Source organism: Schistocerca nitens, chromosome 11 (genome assembly GCF_023898315.1).
Source record: "Schistocerca nitens isolate TAMUIC-IGC-003100 chromosome 11, iqSchNite1.1, whole genome shotgun sequence".
NCBI classification, from domain to species: Eukaryota; Metazoa; Arthropoda; class Insecta; order Orthoptera; family Acrididae; genus Schistocerca; species Schistocerca nitens.
The window spans coordinates 152,279,091-152,298,447 of NC_064624.1; the positions used below are offsets into that span (position 1 = coordinate 152,279,091).

General features: G+C 43.2%; 1 protein-coding gene across 2 annotated transcripts in view; it reads right to left on the reverse strand.

The window, feature by feature from the left end:
* The window catches only part of LOC126212818 (zinc finger protein 454-like), a 285,869-nt gene that overhangs the window by 13,713 nt on the left and 252,799 nt on the right, over positions 1–19,357 (reverse strand). For both annotated transcript variants that reach the window (XM_049940230.1, XM_049940229.1), the window contains one exon: positions 11,378–11,975. In XM_049940230.1, coding sequence (XP_049796187.1) covers positions 11,378–11,975 — 598 coding nt within the window. The remainder of the gene's footprint in view (positions 1–11,377; positions 11,976–19,357) is intronic.

Here is a 19,357-nt window from a genome sequence, read left to right on the forward strand (position 1 = left end):
GCTAAATAGCCTATATATTCCCAACTGGGGATCAACGTATATCAAAAAATGAAATGGATAGAACAAGAGACGAGCTAAATAGGAGATGAAACCTAAAAAAAACTGCACACGGTTGCTTATGCTAGTAAAGAAACTTATATATGAAGCTACCTATGACAACAGGAGGAACTCTTATAAACTATACCTAAAGCCAGTAGTTAGCCTGGAGGGGGGGGGGGGGGCTGGGGAACGTAATCTAAAGACATCGTGGTAGTAAAGATATAGGGATAAAACGGCCTAAAATCACCTTCATCGTAAAAGGAAAATGAGGATAAAAAGAAAGAAGATGAACAGCTTGACCAACCGCGCTCGCCAATGATCGCGCGCACGTGATAATCCCCAGATCATCAGATTTACAAGTATGAAGAACAAAGTAAAGGCGCGAAAGGATTTTTAGTTTTTAATACATTGAGGAATTCTTTAGTGCGGTTTGCCGCGTGAGACCGGGCACTGTCGAGCAAAAACAAAATTTTGGACGTCATATTTCCTCAGCGTTTGTTTTGAACTGCTCTTCTAAGGCTGTGCAAAGTTTAACAGCAGCGGGCACAATTCATGGTTGCTCTACGTTCGAGAAAATCAATAAGAAGCACACCTTGCCTGCCCCAAAACACTGTCGCCATCAACTTCCTTGCTCACAAGGTATGCAAATATTTTCTTGGTTTTTGGGGAGACTTTGTGTAGCCCCACTCCATGGACTGTGATTTTGTCTCGCGATTGACGTGTTTCACCCGTCTCGTCACCGGTTACCATTCGATCCAGTAATGAATCACCATGTTCGTGGTAGGCCTCCAGGAATGTCAACGTTGCCCCCGTTCGCTGTTCTTTATGGTGCTCTGTAAGCATTTTGGGCACCTATCGCGCACAAAATTTGTGGTAGCCTAGCTTTTGAGTGACAATTTCAAAACAACAAAAGTCCGCGAAACTTGTGGAAAGAAAGCGAAAGCTCCGTTATTCTGAAGCTACGGTTTTCACGAATCTTTTCATCAACTTTAGCGACAAGATCGTCAGTCGCAATGCTCGGGCGTCCACTCTTCATCATGAACGTTGGTTCGGCCATTCTTGAACCGAATGCACCATTTCCGGACGGAACAGACAGATTACGTTGTTTCCGTACACTTCGCACAGTCGACGATACGTTTCTATAGGTTTTAGGTTTTTTGCCAAAAAAAACGTATCACGGACCGCACCTCACATCTGGCGAGATTTTAGATGGCAGCGCACATTTCAAATTCGAATATCGAAAAAACCAGACGCGCAGAGACGTTCCCGCTGTCACGGATGCATGCCGACTGAGCGGGCGCGCACGCACATACCAAAATATACGCGATCGGTGCGCGCCTAGCGGCGTCAGACCGAAACGTCCCCTACTTTCTGAATAGCCCTCGTACATGCTACTTTGAGTTTGTCATGATGGAAAAGTATTTCTTCAGAAACAAAATGGCGACACATTTCGTGTGTCACATTGTACATATTGAGGGCATATGTACGTTTTCCTACGTTGTCTTCAAGGGGGTAGGACGTCAAACGGGCCGACTTATGTTAGAGAATTCTACGGTATAAATGAAACAGCATACGAGTGGTTTAAGTCATATCTACAGAACAGGAAGCAAAAAGTCTCTTTATATGCTTCAAGTGATTCAAAGGAGTTTGCCACTTCATCTAACTGGGGTGAAATTACTTTAGGTGTTCCACAAGGTTCGATCATGGGCCCCCTCCTGTTCTTGATATATGTGAATGACCTCCCTTTCTCATGTGAAACAAGATGTTGAACTGACGCTGTTTGCTGATGATTAATCCAGTAAAAGGAAGTCCGATAGAAAATGATACAAATAAGGTCTTTGGAAAAGTTATTAATTGGTTTTCTGCGAATGGGCTTGCTCTGAACTTTGAAAAAACACAGTACATCCAATTTTCTGCTGCAATTAGTATAATTCCTACAATAAACATAACACATCAAAAGAAGTCATTAGCCAGGATAGAGCATACTAAGTTGTTGGGTGTACATATACATGAGAATCGTAATGGGGAAATTCATATTTTGAATCTCCTAAAGCGACTACGTTAAGCAACTTTTGCAATCAGAATAATTGCCAATTTTGAGGATGTATACATTAGTAAGATAACATGCTTTGCATGCTTCCACTCTCTGATGTCATACAGAATAATATACCGGGGCAACTCAACACTTAGGCAAAAGGTATTCACTGCTCAAAAGGTTAGGAATTCTTACAACTGCTTCACAGTTCATGTACTCAGTAATGAAATTTTTTCTCAACAACATGGATCAGTTTAAAATCAACAGCGACATTCATGATTGCAATACCAGAAAAATGAAATACCTACACTATCCTTTGTTTAACCTATCTTTCGCAAAGAAAGGGGTAAAATATGCTACTGACAGACAGCAGTAATAGTTTCAAAAACAAATTGAAATCATACCTCCCTGACAAGTCCTTCTATACCATAGATGAATTCTTGAATATGAGTAAATAAATCTGTACGTATAATACATGCATTTTGCGCCATTTACGGGAATGGCATAGATAACAGAAATATTTAGGCATAACACTATAATGTAAAAAAAAAACTTGTTTCCTGTGCGTATTTCTTGTGCATTTGACACGTTCCACATCATAACGGTTTTTCTGTGCTATTGATCAATGGAACACGTGACTGACTAACTAACTAACTAACTTGGAGCAGGAGAGGCACCACAGGACATTTTAATTTCTGCTGTCTATACTTTTACAAATAAATTCATAAAATTTTGTCAGCATGACCAGGAAGGATTCAGGATTCACACTCATAGCAGTGGAAGTTCAAGAACAAAACAAAATAAATTTTCTTTACATGTGAAATTTCATCATTTTTTCACTTACTATTGGTTGCATTTGTTGCTATAGGTACACTTTTCTTCATAAGTAAGAGAGATTCTTCGATGAGTTTTGCACTGCATACAAACCACACTTACAGCTGTTTGAGACTCTAGAATTTATGTGATTTATGAAAAAATGAATGAGCTGTTACATTTTAAACTTCATGTTTACAAAAAAACTCAAATTTTATAGTTAATTATCTCAATTTTTGCTACAGTGCTTAATAGATTTGGAAAATTCGAGGGTTACATACATCTGTAAGTGTGGTTTGTAAGCTGTGCACAATTCATCGAAGAATCTCTCTTACTTATGAAAAAAAGTGTACCTATAACAACAAATGCAGCCAATAGTAAGTGAAAAAATGATGAAATTTTACATGCAAAAAAAATTATTTTCTTATGTTTTTGAACTTCCACTACTATGAGTGTGAATCCTGAATCCTTCCTGGTCATGCTGACAAAAGGTTATGAATTTATTTGTAAAAGTACAGACAGTGGAAATTAAAATGTCCTACCGTTCCTGCTCAAAGTCGGCCAGTTTGCGTCCTAACCCCCTTAAATAGACACGTTTTTAATATAGTTTCACGCTTAGGTTCTGAAACATCGTTCACTGCTGAAATACCATTTTTTACTCTCAGTGCAAGAAATGGCTTGCGTGCCAGGTTCCACTTTTTGCAGAACAGTGCAAAAAGAGTGGGCCACTGCTAGGATTCCCTTCTCGCAAAACAGAGTGAATAGTGGTGATTCTGAGCCCAGAGTGCATACAATATCTATATCTACATCTACATCCATTCTCCGCAAGCCACCTGACGGTGTGTGGCGGAGGGTACCTTGAGTACCTCTATCTATTCTCCCTTCTATTCCAGTCTCGTATTGTTCGTGGAAAGAAAGGTTGTCGGTATGCCTCTGTGTGGGCTCTAATCTCTCTGATTTTTTCCTCATGGTCTCTTCGCGAGGTATACGTAGGAGGGAGCAATATACTGCTCGACTCCTCGGTGAGGGTATGTTCTCGAAACTTCAACAAAAGCCCGTACCGAGCTACTGAGCGTCTCTACTGCAGTCTTCCACTGGAGTTTATCCATCATCTCCGTAACGCTTTCGCGATTACTAAATGATCCTGTAACGAAGCGACCTGCTCTCCGTTGGATCTTCCCTATCTCTTCTACCAACCCTATCTGGTACAGATCCCACACTGCTGAGTAGTATTCGAGCAGTGGGCGAACAAGCGTACAGTAACCTACTTCCTTTGTTTTCGGATTGCATTTCGTTAGGATTCTTCTAATGAATCTCAGTGTGGCATCTGCTTTACCGACGATCAACTTTATATGATCATTCCATTTCAAATCAGTCCTAATGCGTACTCCCTGATAATTTGTAGAATTAACTGGTTCCAGTTGCTGACCTGCTATATTGTAGCTAAATGATAAGAGAGCTTTCTTTCTATGTATTAGCAGCACATTACACTTGTCTACATTCGGATTCAACTGCCATTCCCTACACCATGCGTCAATTCGCTGCAGATCCTCCTGCATTTCAGTACAATTTTCCATTGTCACAACCTCTCGATATACCACAGCATCAACCGCTAAAAGCCTCAGTGAACTTCCGATGTTATCCACAAGGTCATTTATGTATATTGTGAATAGCAACGGTCCTACGACACTCCCCTGCGACACACCTGAAATCACTCTTACTTCGGAAGACTTCTCTCCATTGAGAATGACATGCTGTGTTCTGTTATCTAGGAACTCTTCAATCCAATCACACTATTGGTCTGATAGTCCATATGCTCTTACTTTGTTCATTAAGCGACTGTGGGGAACTGTATCGAACGCCTTGCGGAAGTCAAGAAATACGGCATCTACCTGGGAACCCGTGTCTATGGCCCTCTGAGCCTCGTGGACGAATAGCGCGAGCTGGGTTTCACACGACCGTCTTTTTCGAAACCCGTGCTTATTCCTACAGAGTAGATTTCTAGTCTCCAGAAAAGTCATTATACTCGCACATAATACGTGTTCCAAAGTTCTACAACTGATCGACGTTAGAGACATAGGTCTATAGTTCTGCACATCTGTTCGACGTCCCTTCTTGAAAACGGGGATGACCTGTGCCCTTTTCCAATCTTTTGGAACGCTACGCTCTTCTAGAGACCTACGCTACACCGCGTACTCGGTGTAAACTCGAGCTGGTATCCCATCAGGTCCAGTGGCCTTTTTCTTTTCAACGATTTTAATTGTTTTTCTAACCCTCTGTCGCCTATTTCGATATCTAACATTTTGTCATCTGTGTGACAATCTAGAGAAGGAACTACAGTGCAGTCTTCCTCTGTGAAACAGCTTTGGAAAAAGACATTTAATATTTTGGCATTTAGTCTGTCATCCTCTGTTTCAGTACCATTTTGGTCACAGAATGTGTGGTCATTTTGTTTTGATCAACCTACCGCTTTGACATAAGACCAAAATATCTTAGAATTTTCTAATTCGTTGAACGTCTCTCGCATAGCCCTCCTCACACTACATTTCGCTTCGCGTAATTTTTGTTTGTCTGCAAGGCTTTGGCTATGTTTATGTTTGCTGTGAAGTTCCCTTTGCTTCCGCAGCAGTTTTCTAACTCGGTTGTTGTACCACGGTGGCTCATTTCCATCTCTTACGATCTTGCTTGGCACATACTCATCTAACGCATTATGTACGACGGTTTTGAACTTTGTCCACTGATCCTCAACACTATCTGTACTTGAGACAAAACTTTTGTGTTGAGCCGTCAGGTACTCTGAAAACTGCTTTTTGTCACCTGCTAAACAGAAAAATCTTCCTACCTTATTTAATATTTCTATTTACAGCTGAAATAATCGATGCAGTAACCGCTTTATTATCTCTGATTCCCTGTTCTGCGTCAACTGTTTCAGATAGTTCGGGTCTGTTTGTCACCAGAAGGTCTAATATGTTATCACCACGAGTCGGTTCTCTGTTTAACTGCTCAAGGTAGTTTTCAGATAAAGCACTTAAAACAATTTAACTGGATTCTTTGTCCCTGCCACCCGTTATGAACGTTTGAGTCTCCCAGTCTATATCAGGCAAATTAAAATCTCCACCCAGAACTATAACATGGTGGGGAAATCTACTCGAAATATTTTCCAAATTATCCTTCAGGTGCTCAGCCACAACAGCTGCTGAGCCAGGGGGCCTATAGAGACATCCAATTACCATGTCTGAGCCTGCTTTAACCGTGACCTTCACCCAAATTATTTCACATTTCGGATCTCCGTCAATTTCCTTCGACACTATTGCACTTCTTATCGCTGTAAACACGCCTCCCCCTTCACTGTCCAGCCTGTCTCTGCGGTATACATTCCAATCAGAGTTTAGAATTTCATTACTGTTTACATCTGGTTTCTGACAACTTTCTGTCCCTAGCACTATGTGGGCATTGTGACCGTTTATTAATGACAACAGTTCTGGGACCTTTCTATAGATGCCCCTGCAGTTTACTATTACCACATTAATATTGTTATTCCCTGTTGCGTTTTGCCTACTAGTACCTTGTCGCGTCTCAGGAGGCGTCTTGTCGGGCCTAGGGAGGGAATTATCTAACCTAAAAAACCCACATGTGCACTCCACACGTACTCCGCTACCATTGTAGCCGCTTCCTGCGTGTAGTACACGCCTGACCTATTCAGGTGTTTTTCAAACACAGTGTGTATGCTTACATTTTCCTGTCTCGTTTTGGGTGGAATTTGGAACAGATTGGCTAGTATTTATTGGCGTGGTCAGACATGGGATTTCCTTTGGGGCTGCAGTGTGGTGGAAGAAGGTAGAACAGGGAGTTGCAGCTAAGGAGCTTGCTAAGGTGCAGAGATTGGCCTGCTTAGCCATAACGGGCGGAGTTAGTAGCACACCAACTGCTGGAATGGAAGCCATGCTGGACATGCCTCCTCTTCATCTTTGGGTTAAGATGGAGTCATCAGCTGGGGGATACAGACTTAAAACTGGCCAAAACTGGGTCTCATTTGGGTATCCAGAATCACACACAAACATAGTGAGTGAGGTAAATATAGGTATGGCTAGGGAAATGCCCGCTGACGATATAATAGCTGCTTCGACAAGCCTTACAATATAATAATTGGAAGTAGGGAGCAGTGGGAGCACCGTATGGGGGACATCGTTTGGTTCACCGATGGGTCAAAAACAGATCAAGGCGTTGGGGCAGGGCTGTACGGGCTTCAGCCAAGACTGGAGAGCAGCATCTCTCTAGGGAAACTGGTCTCTGTATTCCAAGCCGAAATTACTGCAATTAGGGCATGTGTGGAGGAGAATATGAGTAGGTGCTACAATGATCGTAGCATCTACATCTATTCAGACAGCCAGGGAGCCCTGAAATCACTGGCAGCTCCTGCAACAAGATCTAAGATTGTTGCAGTTTGCTAGAGGATTCTGGTGGAGCTGGTGGAAGCAATAGGATAATCCTTGTGTGGGTCCCTGGCCAATCAGGGATCTGTGGCAATGAACAAGGCGATAGATTGGCTAGGATGGGGGCAACAACTCCATTTATTGGACCGGAACCTGTCTTGACAATCACCGAGGCTACGATCAAATTAGGACTACGGAACTGGCTTAGGTAACAGCACGTAGGATATTGGACCCAGGTCAATAAACAAAAACATGGTAAGGTAATGATACCCAAGCCATGTTTTAAAAGAAGCTCTGTAATCTGGGGACTGAACAGGAAAGAGATCAAAGTCATGACTGGACTGATGACCGGCCATGGGAACTTCGAAAAACACCTACACACAATGGGTATAATGGAAGAGGACCCTAAATGTAGGATCTGTGATGAGGGTGAAGAAACTGCATCACACCTAATCTTTGAATGCAAGGCATTGGACAGTAAAAGATACAGAATCTTTGGGACAACTAGATCTGAAGAATTTGTGTCTAGCAAAAAACTGGTAGAGGGAGTCCTTACACTATTTAAGGGCACTGGTTGGCTTTACTAGATATACAGGGAGCTATACTGCACAATAAACCTAGTTTTGGTGCGAGCAGTGGCGGGTTAGACCTAAGCTGTTTTAGCTCTCCTGTTAAAATCAAATCAACCAATCCATTGGCGTTATGAAGCTATGGTCGCAGCAGTTTAGGGGGTTTACCGTGTTTACCCCCCCCATGAACCATGGACCTTGCCGTTGGTGGGGAGGCTTGCGTGCCTCAGCGATACAGATGGCCGTACCGTAGGTGCAACCACAACGGAGTGGTATCTGTTGAGAGGCCAGACAAACATGTGGTTCCTGAAGAGGGGCAACAGCCTTTTCAGTAGTTGCAGGGGCAACAGTCTGGATGATTGACTGATCTGGCCTTGTAACATTAACCAAACGGCCTTGCTGTGCTGGTACTGCGAACGGCTGAAAGCAAGGGGAAACTACAGCCGTAATTTTTCCCGAGGACATGCAGCTCTACTGTATGATTAAATGATGATGGCGTCCTCTTGGGTAAAATATTCCGGAGGTAAAATAGTCCCCCATTCGGATCTCCGGGCGGGGACTACTCAAGAGGACGTCGTTATCAGGAGAAAGAAAACTGGCGTTCTACGGATCGGAGCGTGGAATGTCAGATCACTTAATCGGGCAGGTAGGTTAGAAAATTTGAAAAGGGAAATGGATAGGTTAAAGTTAGATGTAGTGGGAATTAGTGAAGTTCGGTGGCAGGAGGAACAAGACTTTTGGTCAGGTGATTACAGGGTTATAAATACAAAATCAAATAGGGGTAATGCAGGAGTAGGTTTAATAATGAATAAAAAAATAGGAGTGCGGGTTAGCTACTACAAACAGCATAGTGAACGCATTATTGTGGCCAAGATAGACACAAAGCCCATGCCTACTACAGTAGTACAAGTTTATATGCCAACTAGCTCTGCAGATGATGAAGAAATAGATGAAATGTATGACGAGATAAAAGAAATTATTCAGGTAGTGAAGGGAGACGAAAATTTAATAGTCATGGGTGACTGGAATTCGTCAGTAGGAAAAGGGAGAGAAGGAAACATAGTAGGTGAATACGGATTGGGGGGAAGGAATGAAAGAGGAAGCCGCCTTGTAGAATTTTGCACAGAGCATAACTTAATCATAGCTAACACTTGGTTCAAGAATCATGAAAGGAGGCTGTATACATGGAAGAAGCCAGGAGATACTGACAGGTTTCAGATAGATTATATAATGGTAAGACAGAGATTTAGGAACCAGGTTTTAAATTGTAAGACATTTCCTGGGGCAGATGTGGATTCTGACCACAATCTATTGGTTATGAACTGCAGATTGAAACTGAAGAAACTGCAAAAAGGTGGGAATTTAAGGAGATGGGACCTGGATAAACTGAAAGAACCAGAGGTTGTAGAGAGTTTCAGGGAGAGCATAAGGGGACAATTGACAGGAATGTGGGAAAGAAATACAGTAGAAGAAGAATGGGCAGCTCTGAGGGATGAAGTGGTGAAGGCAGCAGACGATCAAGTAGGTAAAAAGACGAGGACTAATAGAAATCCTTGGGTAACAGAAGAAATATTGAATTTAATTGATGAAAGGAGAAAATATAAAAATGCAGTAAATGAAGCAGGCAAAAAGGAATACAAACGTCTCAAAAATGAAATCGACAGGAAGTGCAAAATGGCTAAGCAGGGATGGCTAGAGGACAAATGTAAGGATGTAGAGGCTTGTCTCACTAGGGGTAAGATAGATACTGCCTACAGGAAAATTAAAGAGACCTTTGGAGAGAAGAGAACCACTTGTATGAATATCAAGAGCTCAGATGGCAACCCAGTTCTAAGCAAAGAAGGGAAGGCAGAAAGGTGGAAGGAGTATATAGAGGGTTTATACAAGGGAGATGTACTCGAGGAAAATATTATGGAAATGGAAGAGGATGGAGATGAAGACGAAATGGGAGATAAGATACTGCGTGAAGAGTTTGACAGAGCACTGAAAGACCTGAGTCGAAACAAGGCCCCGGGAGTAGACAACATTCCACTAGAACTACTGATGGCCTCGGGAGAGCCAGTCATGACAAAACTCTACCATCTAATGAGCACGATGTATGCGACAGGTGAAATACCCTCAGACTTCAAGAAGAATATAATAATTCCAATCCCAAAGAAAGCAGGTGTTGACAGATGTGAAAATTACCGAACTATCAGTTTAATAAGTCACAGCTGCAAAATACTAACGCGAATTCTTTACAGACGAATGGAAAAACTGGTAGAAGCCGACCTCGGGGAAGATCAGTTTGGATTCCGTAGAAATGTTGGAACACGTGAGGCAATACTGACCTTACGACTTATCTTGGAAGAAAGATTAAGAAAAGGCAAACCTACGTTTCTAGCATTTGTAGACTTAGAGAAAGCTTTTGACAATGTTGACTGGAATACTCTCTTTCAAATTCTGAAGGTGGCAGGGGTAAAATACAGGGAGCGAAAGGCTATTTACAATTTGTACAGAAACCAGATGGCAGTTATAAGAGTCGAGGGGCATGAAAGGGAAGCAGTGGTTGGGAAAGGAGTGAGACAGGGTTGTAGCCTCTCCCCGATGTTATTCAATCTGTATATTGAGCAAGCAGTAAAGGAAACAAAAGAAAAGTTCGGAGTAGGTATTAAAATTCATGGAGAAGAAGTAAAAACTTTGAGGTTCGCCGATGACATTGTAATTCTGTCAGAGACAGCAAAGGACTTGGAAGAGCAGTTGAACGGAATGGACAATGTCTTGAAAGGAGGATATAAGATGAACATCAACAAAAGCAAAACGAGGATAATGGAATGTAGTCAAATTAAGTCGGGTGATGCTGAGGGGATTAGATTAGGAAATGAGACCCTTAAAGTAGTAAAGGAGTTTTGCTATTTAGGGAGTAAAATAACCGATGATGGTCGAAGTAGAGAGGATATAAAATGTAGACTGGCAATGGCAAGGAAAGCGTTTCTCAAGAAGAGAAATTTGTTAACATCGAGTATAGATTTAGGTGTCAGGAAGTCGTTTCTGAAAGTATTTGTATGGAGTGTAGCCATGTATGGAAGTGAGACATGGACGATAACTAGTTTGGACAAGAAGAGAATAGAAGCTTTCGAAATGTGGTGCTACAGAAGAATGCTGAAGATAAGGTGGGTAGATCACGTAACTAATGAGGAGGTATTGAATAGGATTGGGGAGAAGAGAAGTTTGTGGCACAACTTGACTAAAAGAAGGGATCGGTTGGTAGGACATGTTTTGAGGCATCAAGGGATCACAACTTTAGCATTGGAGGGCAGCGTGGAGGGTAAAAATCGTAGAGGGAGACCAAGAGATCAATACACTAAGCAGATTCAGAAGGATGTAGGTTGCAGTAGGTACTGGGAGATGAAGAAGCTTGCACAGGATAGAGTAGCATGGAGAGCTGCATCAAACCAGTCTCAGGACTGAAGACCACAACAACAACAACAACAACCGTGTTTACGTACCGACTGGCGGAAGCGCTTTCCACACACATCGCAGGCGTGTGGACGGTCGTCGGCGTGGATGGTGAGGTGGACCTTGAGGTGGCCCAGCCTGGCGAAGGTGGCGCCGCACGCCCGGCAGGCGAACGGTCGGATCTGGCTGACGGGCGGCAGCTCCGCCCGCCGGGGCCCCGCCTCCAGGGCCACGCCCTCGGCCCCGCCCTCACCCCCACCATGATTCTCGCAGCCGCGGTCGGCCACGTGCCGGCTCAGGCCAACCGCGTCTGGGAACACGTCGCCACACAGCTCGCAGATAGACGCCGGCACCGGGACCCCGGGCTCGTGGCTGAACACGTGCTTCGTGATGCAGTACCTCGAGAAGAAGGTCTTCTCGCAGTGTGCGCAGCTGAACCTCTCTACGACCCTCGTCTCATTTCCGCGAGGGACGTCATTTCTGAGAGGATCACTCGCACATTCTGTCACAAACGGATCGCTTTCGTCGCAGTCTCGCCTCGGTGATCCCGGTATCCCGCACTGCTCTGGGTATATTACGTCTGGATGGAGACTGGATGTTGTCCGGTCAGTGCAGTCTGTCTCGTGGTTCACTTCTAGTAACCTGAAACTGCCAGAAGAGTACACACTTTGTAAGTAAACATGTACTCGAGAAACAAGGCACACAGGGAGGTGTAGAGCCAAAAAATCAAGCACAGAGAGGAGAGAGACACTCTCAAAGTAATCGAGTAGGGCACAGGACACTGTAGCGAGCAAAATTTTCCAAATAAACGGTGTTCAAAAATGGTTCAAATGGCTCTGAACACTATGTGACTTAACTTCTGAGGTCATGAGTCATCTAGAACTTAGAACTAATTAAACCTAACTAACCTAAGGACTTCACACACATCCATGCCCGAGGCAGGATTCGAACCTGCGAGCGTAGCGGTTGCACGGTTCCAGACTGTAACGCCTAGAACCTCTCGGCCACCCCGGCCGGCTAAACGCTGTTCAGAAATGCACTGTTCTTGAGTTATGGTTTCAAAACGACAGCCAATCAGTGACCATTGTCTGTATGAGGGGTAGTCGAAAGGTTTCTCGCATGAGATAGTTAGCATAATACCTCGCACAAAAAACACCATTTACGAGGGCCACTCCAAAACAAAGGCACACTATTTTTTTTTTAAATCCATCTTTTATTCTAGATGTTTCAAAGTTTTACAGTGTGTAGATGCATCTTTTAGGAACAATATTTTCGTTTCGCCACATAAATTCCATCCCTTTCAACTGCCTTACGCCATCTTGGAACCAGTGCCTGTATACCCGCACGGTAAAATTCTGGACCAACCTGCTGGAGCCACTGTTTGGCAGCGTGCACAAGGCAGTCATCATCTTCATACCTTGTTCCGCGAAGAGAGTCTTTCAGTTTCCCAAAGAGATGATAGTCACATGGAGCCAGGTTAGGACTGTAACACAGGTGTTTCAGTGTTGTCCGTCCGAGTTTTGTGATCGCTTCCACGGTTTTTTGACTGACATGTGGCCGTGCATTGTCGTGCAACAGCAAAACATCCTGCTCTTGCCGATGTGGTCGAACACGACTCGGTTGAGCTCGAAGTTTCTTCAGTGTCGTTACATATGCATCAGAATTTATGGTGGTTCCACTTCGCACGATGTCCACAAGTAAGATTCCTTCGGAATCGAAAAAAACTGCAGCCATAACTTTTCCAGCCGAAGGTGTGGTTTTGATTTTTTTTCTACAGGTTAATTTGCATGATCCCACTCCATTGATTGCCTCTTAGTCTCTGGTGAAAAATGATGGAGCCTAGTTTCATCACCTATCACAATTCTTCGAAGAAATTCATCTCCACCATTCTCGTACTGTTCCATTTTTAACGCCAACACTTTCAGTATTCTGCAAACACTTCCTTCCCCTATCCCAATGTAGCGTGACAATTCGTTCACTGTGATGCATCTGTCACCAATTCGTTAACTCTCTGCACATTGTCTGGAGTGTGTGCAGTACGAGACCTGCTGCTGCGAGGACAATCCTCAATATTTCCGTGCCCGCTTTCATCACGTGACCTGCTTGCCCACCGACTAACTGTACTGCGATCGACAGTAGCATCTCCGTACACCCTTTTCAACCTCTTGTGGATGTTTCCCACTGTCTCGTTTTCACAGCACAGAAATTCTATGACAGAACGTTGCTTCTGACGAACGTCAAGTGTAGCAGCCATCTTGAAGACATGCTGTGACGGCGCCACTCACGGGAACAGGTTGAACTAACATGGGGAGGCCGCCAATTGTGAAATTCAGATTCGATTCATACTGCGCATAATAAAAGCTCATGGCCAGAGGTGTAATGTGGCAAAGCACCAAGATGCACTTCTCAGCCGTTGCCGAGAAAATCGACAGTTAAAAGAAACCGTTGCGGTGAAATACTCTCTGTTGTTGTTGTGGTCTTCAGTCCTGAGACTGGTTTGATGCAGCTCTCCATGCTACTCTATCCTGTGCAAGCCTCTTCATCTCCCAGTACCTACTGCAGCCTACATCCTTCTGAATCTGCTTAGTGTATTGATCTCTTGGTCTCCCTCTACGATTTTTACCCTCCACGCTGCCCTCCAATGCTAAATTTGTGATCCCTTGATGCCTCAAAACATGTCCTACCAACCGATCCCTTCTTCTAGTCAACTTGTGCCACAAACTTCTCTTCTCCCCAATCCTATTCAATACCTCGTCATTAGTTACGTGATCTACCCACCTTATCTTCAGCATTCTTCTGTAGCACCACATTTCGAAAGCTTCTATTCTCTTCTTCTCCAAACTAGTTATCGTCCATGTTTCACTTCCATACATGGCTACACTCCATACAAATACTTTCAGAAACGACTTCCTGACACTTAAATCTATACTTGATGTTAACAAATTTCTTTTCTTCAGAAACGCTTTCCTTGCCATTGCCAGTCTACATTTTATATCCTCTCTACTTCGACCATCATCAGTTATTTTACTCCCTAAATAGCAAAACTCCTTTACTACTTTAAGTGTCTCATTTCCTAAACTAATTCCCTCACCATCACCCGACTTACTTTCCCTACATTCCATTATCCTCGTTTTGCTTTTGTTGATGTTCATCTTATATCCTCCTTTCAAGACACTGTCCATTCCGTTCAACTGCTCTTCCAAGTCCTTTGCTGTCTCTGACAGAATTACAATGTCATCGGCGAACCTCAAAGTTTTTACTTCTTCTCCATGAATTTTAATACCTACTCCGAATTTTTCTTTTGTTTCCTTTACTGCTTGCTCAATATTTTATCCCTGCCACCTTCAGAATTTGAAAGAGAGCATTCCAGTTAACATTGTCAAAAGCTTTCTGTAAGTCTACAAATGCTAGTAACGTAGGTTTGCCTTTTCTTAATCTTTCTTCTAAGATAAGTCGTAAGGTCAGTATTGCCTCACGTGTTCCAACATTTCTACGGGATCCAAACTGATCTTCCCCGAGGTCGGCCTCTACCAGTTTTTCCATTCGTCTGAAAAGAATTCGCGTTAGTATTTTGCAGCTGTGACTTATTAAACTGATAGTTCGGTAATTTTCACATCTGTCAACACCTGCTTTCTTTGGGATTGGAATTATTATATTCTTCTTGAAGTCTGAGGGTATTTCGCCTGTCTCATACATCGTGCTCACCAGATGGTAGAGTTTTGTCATGACTGGCTCTCCCGAGGCTATCAGTAGTTCTAATGGAATGTTGTCTACTCCCGGGGCCTTGTTTCGACTCAGGTCTTTCAGTGCTCTGTCAAACTCTTCACGCAGTATCTTATCTCCCATTTCGTCTTCATCTACATCCTCTTCCATTTCCATAATATTGTCCTCAAGTACATCGGCCTTGTATAAACCCTCTATATACTCCTTCCACCTTTCTGCCTTCCCTTCTTTGCTTAGAGCTGGGTTGCCATCTGAGCTCTTGATATTCAAACAAGTGGTTCTCTTCTCTGCAAAGGTCTCTTTAATTTTCCTGTAGGCAGTATCTATCTTACCCTTAGTGAGACAAGCCTCTACATCCTTACATTTGTCCTCTAGCCATCCCTGCTTAGCCATTTTGCACTTCCTGTCGATATCATTTTTGAGACGTTTGTATTCCTTTTTGCCTGCTTCATTTACTGCATTTTTATATTTTCTCCTTTCATCAATTAAATTCAATATTTCTTCTGTTACCCAAGGATTTCTATTAGCCCTCGTCTTTTTACCTACTTGATCCTCTGCTGCCTTCACTACTTCATCCCTCAGAGCTACCCATTCTTCTTCTACTGTATTTCTTTCCCCCATTCCTGTCAATTGTTCCCTTATGCTCTCCCTGAAACTCTCTACAACCTCTGGTTCTTTCAGTTTATCCAGGTCCCATCTCCTTAAATTCCCACCTTTTTGCAGTTTCTTCACTTTCAATCTGCAGTTCATAACCAATAGATTGTGGTCAGAATCCACATCTGCCCCTGGAAATGTCTTACAATTTAAAACCTGGTTCCTAAATCTCTGTCTTACCATTATATAATCTATCTGATACCTTTTAGTATCTCCAGGATTCTTCCAGGTATACAGCCTTCTTTTATGATTCTTGAACCAAGTGTTAGCTATGATTAAGTTATGTTCTGTGCAAAATTCTACAAGGCGGCTTCCTCTTTCATTCCTTTCCCCCAATCCATATTCACCTACTATGTTTCCTTCTCTCCCTTTTCCTACTGACGAATTCCAGTCACCCATGACTATTAAATTTTCGTCTCCCTTCACTACCTGAATAATTTCTTTTATCTCGTCATACATTTCATCTATTTCTTCATCATCTGCAGAGCTAGTTGGCACATAAACTTGTACTACTGTAGTAGGCATGGGCTTTGTGTCTATCTTGGCCACAATAATGCGTTCACTGTGCTGTTTGTAGTAGCTAACCCGCACTCCTATTTTTTTATTCATTATTAAACCTACTCCTGCATCGTGCAGATTAATAATTTTCTACAGCGTCGTGGTGCAGCGGTAGGCGCTCGGGTTCGTAATCCGAAGGTCGCTGGATCGAATCTCGCGCCAAGCAACTTTTTTTTTTTAGTATTTGTTTTTTGTAATTCAAATATATACACACACACACACACACACACACACACACACACACACATATATATATATATATATATATATATATATATATATATATAATTCCCGGCAATCAGTTGCATCAATTATGCATATAATAAGTTGTTAAAAGTCGTTTGTCGTGGAAAAACTGGCGACTTCGAACATCATTATGTTTTCCGCAAACAAAGTTGTATTTCACAAATGTTATTAATTGTCTTCATAATGTTTACCACGTATAGTTAACGGAAGACGTAGAAACGATATTCCGAAACGAATACGTATAGCATAAGTCAAACATTCGAATTAGAATAGAGACCCCACGAACACAGATTTGCTGTGGCGGGTATGAAATATAAACTCCGTTACTCGCTCGTTACACTTGAAGGACAGATGTTGAATGGGCCGAAACGAGCCGCCGCATAACAGCGTAGTTGCCTGCTAACTTCGAAAGAAGGTAGATGCGGTCCCTAGCGCAACGGAAAAATGGAGGCGGTACAATTGGAGAGCGATCCGCCTTCACCAACATGCATAAGCAAATCATTAATGGATTACAAAAAACTAATAATAAAAAAATGCATTGCGCTAGATTCGATCCGGCGACCTTCGGATTACGAACCCGAGCGCTTACCGCTGCGCCACGACGCTGTAGAGAATCATTAATCGTAGAGAGTATTTCACCGCAACGGTTTGTTTTAACTGACGATTTTCTCGGCAACGGCTGAGAAGTGCATCTTGGTGCTTTGCCACATTACACCTCTGGCCGTGAGCTTTTATTATGCGCAGTATGAATCGAATCTGAATTTCACAATTGGCGGCCTCCCCTTGTAAGTTTGAAAACAAGCGGGAAGGATGTATCTACACTGTGAAACTTGCACACATGCAGAATGAATACTGTATTTTTACAAAAATAGTGTGTGTTTCTTTTCTAGTGACCCTTAAACTTTTATGGTGACCCTTTGTGGGTATGCAAGTCAAATTTCGAGACTCCAGCTTCGTTAGTTTTGCCGTAGTATAAGCAAAATGGCAAATATCTAGAGAATCAAGAACCGTGCTGTGACTGAATATTTTCATTTGAAGGGAATGACGGTCAAGGAAATTGCGGAGGACATGCGGAATACATTTATGGACAGTGCTCCGTCTTATGCAACAGTGAAAAATTGGGTGTCCGACTTCAGACGTGGTAGAACGAGTGTGGGAGATGCGCCAAGGAGCGGAAGGCCGGTCACCGTTGCCACAGATGAAACAGTGACTGCAGCTCACGGTACGACTCTGCAGGGCCATCGAACACCGTTGCAGGACACTGAAACCACATTTGGAGTCTCCCATGGGCGTGCTCATGACATTGTTGTTGATATTTTGGGGATGCCGAAAGTTTCATCCCGGTGGGTCCCGAAAGACTTGAATGTAGACCAGAGACGGGAGAGTGTGCAGTGTTGTGAAGAAACAGTCCGCCAAGTTGAAGCTGATGAAGATGGCTTTCTTGCAAGGTATGTGACAATAGACGAAACATCTGAGGCAAAACAGCAGTCACAACGATGGAAGCAAACTTCATCTCCCCCTACCCCGCTCCAAAAAAAAATTCCAGGTGAAAAATCAACCGGTAAGCTGACAGCATCGGTCTTCTGGGATGCAGAAGTGATAATTATGGTGGATTACTTGCAAAAGGGCGTAACTATCAATGCATCATACTACTGCCCCTCCTGCGCCATTTGAAGGAAGAGATAAAGGAAAAAAAAAAGACGCGGAAAATTGCCGCCCGGAGTTCTTTTGCATTAGGACAACGCACCGGCGCACAAAGTCCTCGCAACACTGGAAACTGCGTGACTGCGCGTTCGAATTATTACGTCATCCGCCATATTCTCCAGATTTCGCTCCACCAGACATTTTTCTTTTCCCAAACCTAAAAAAAGATCTCGAAGGACGACTATTTGACAATGATGGTGGAGTGATTGATGCTGTGAAGGCTCGGTTGGACTTGAAATCAAATATCTGTCATTTGAATGCTTTGTAGAAGATATCTGAGCCTGCCCACAAGTGTATTAGTGTACACGGGTATTATATTGAAAAATAAATTGGTGTTATGAAATTTCTGTCATTCTTTATTTGTTAGGCTAGAAACATTTCGACACTCCCCATCGTATTTACACTACTCGTCATTAAAATTGCTACACCAAGAAGAAATGCAGATAATAAACGGGTATTCATTGGACAAATATATTATACTACAACTGACATGTCATTACATTTTCACGCAATTTGGGTGCATAGATCCTGAGAAATCAGTACCCACAACAACCACCTCTAGCAGTAATAACGGCCTTGATACGCCTGGGCATTGAGTCAAACAGAACTCGGATGGCATGTACAGGTACAGCTGCCCATGCAGCTTCAACACGATACCACAGTTCATCAAGAGTAGTGACTGACGTATTGTGACAAGCCAGTTGCTCGGCCACCATTGACCAGACGTTTTCAATTGGTGAGAGATCTGGAGAATGTGCTGGCTAGGGCAGAAGTCAAACATTTTCTGTATCCAAAAAGGCCCGTACAGGACCTGCAACATGCGGTTGTGCATTATCCTGCTGAAATGTAGGATTTCGCAGGGATCGAATGAAGGGTAGAGACACGGGTCGTAACACATCTGAAATGTAACGTCCACTGTTCAAAGTGCCGTCAATCCGAACAAGAGGTGACCGAGACGTGTAACCAATGGCACCCCATACCATCACGCCGGGTGACACGCCAGTATGGCGATGACGAATACACGCTTCCAATGTGCGTTCACCGCGATGTCGCCAAACACGGATGCGACCATCATGATTCTGTAAACAGAACCTGGAATCATCCGAAAAAATGACGTTTTGCCATTTGTGCATCCAGGTTCGTCG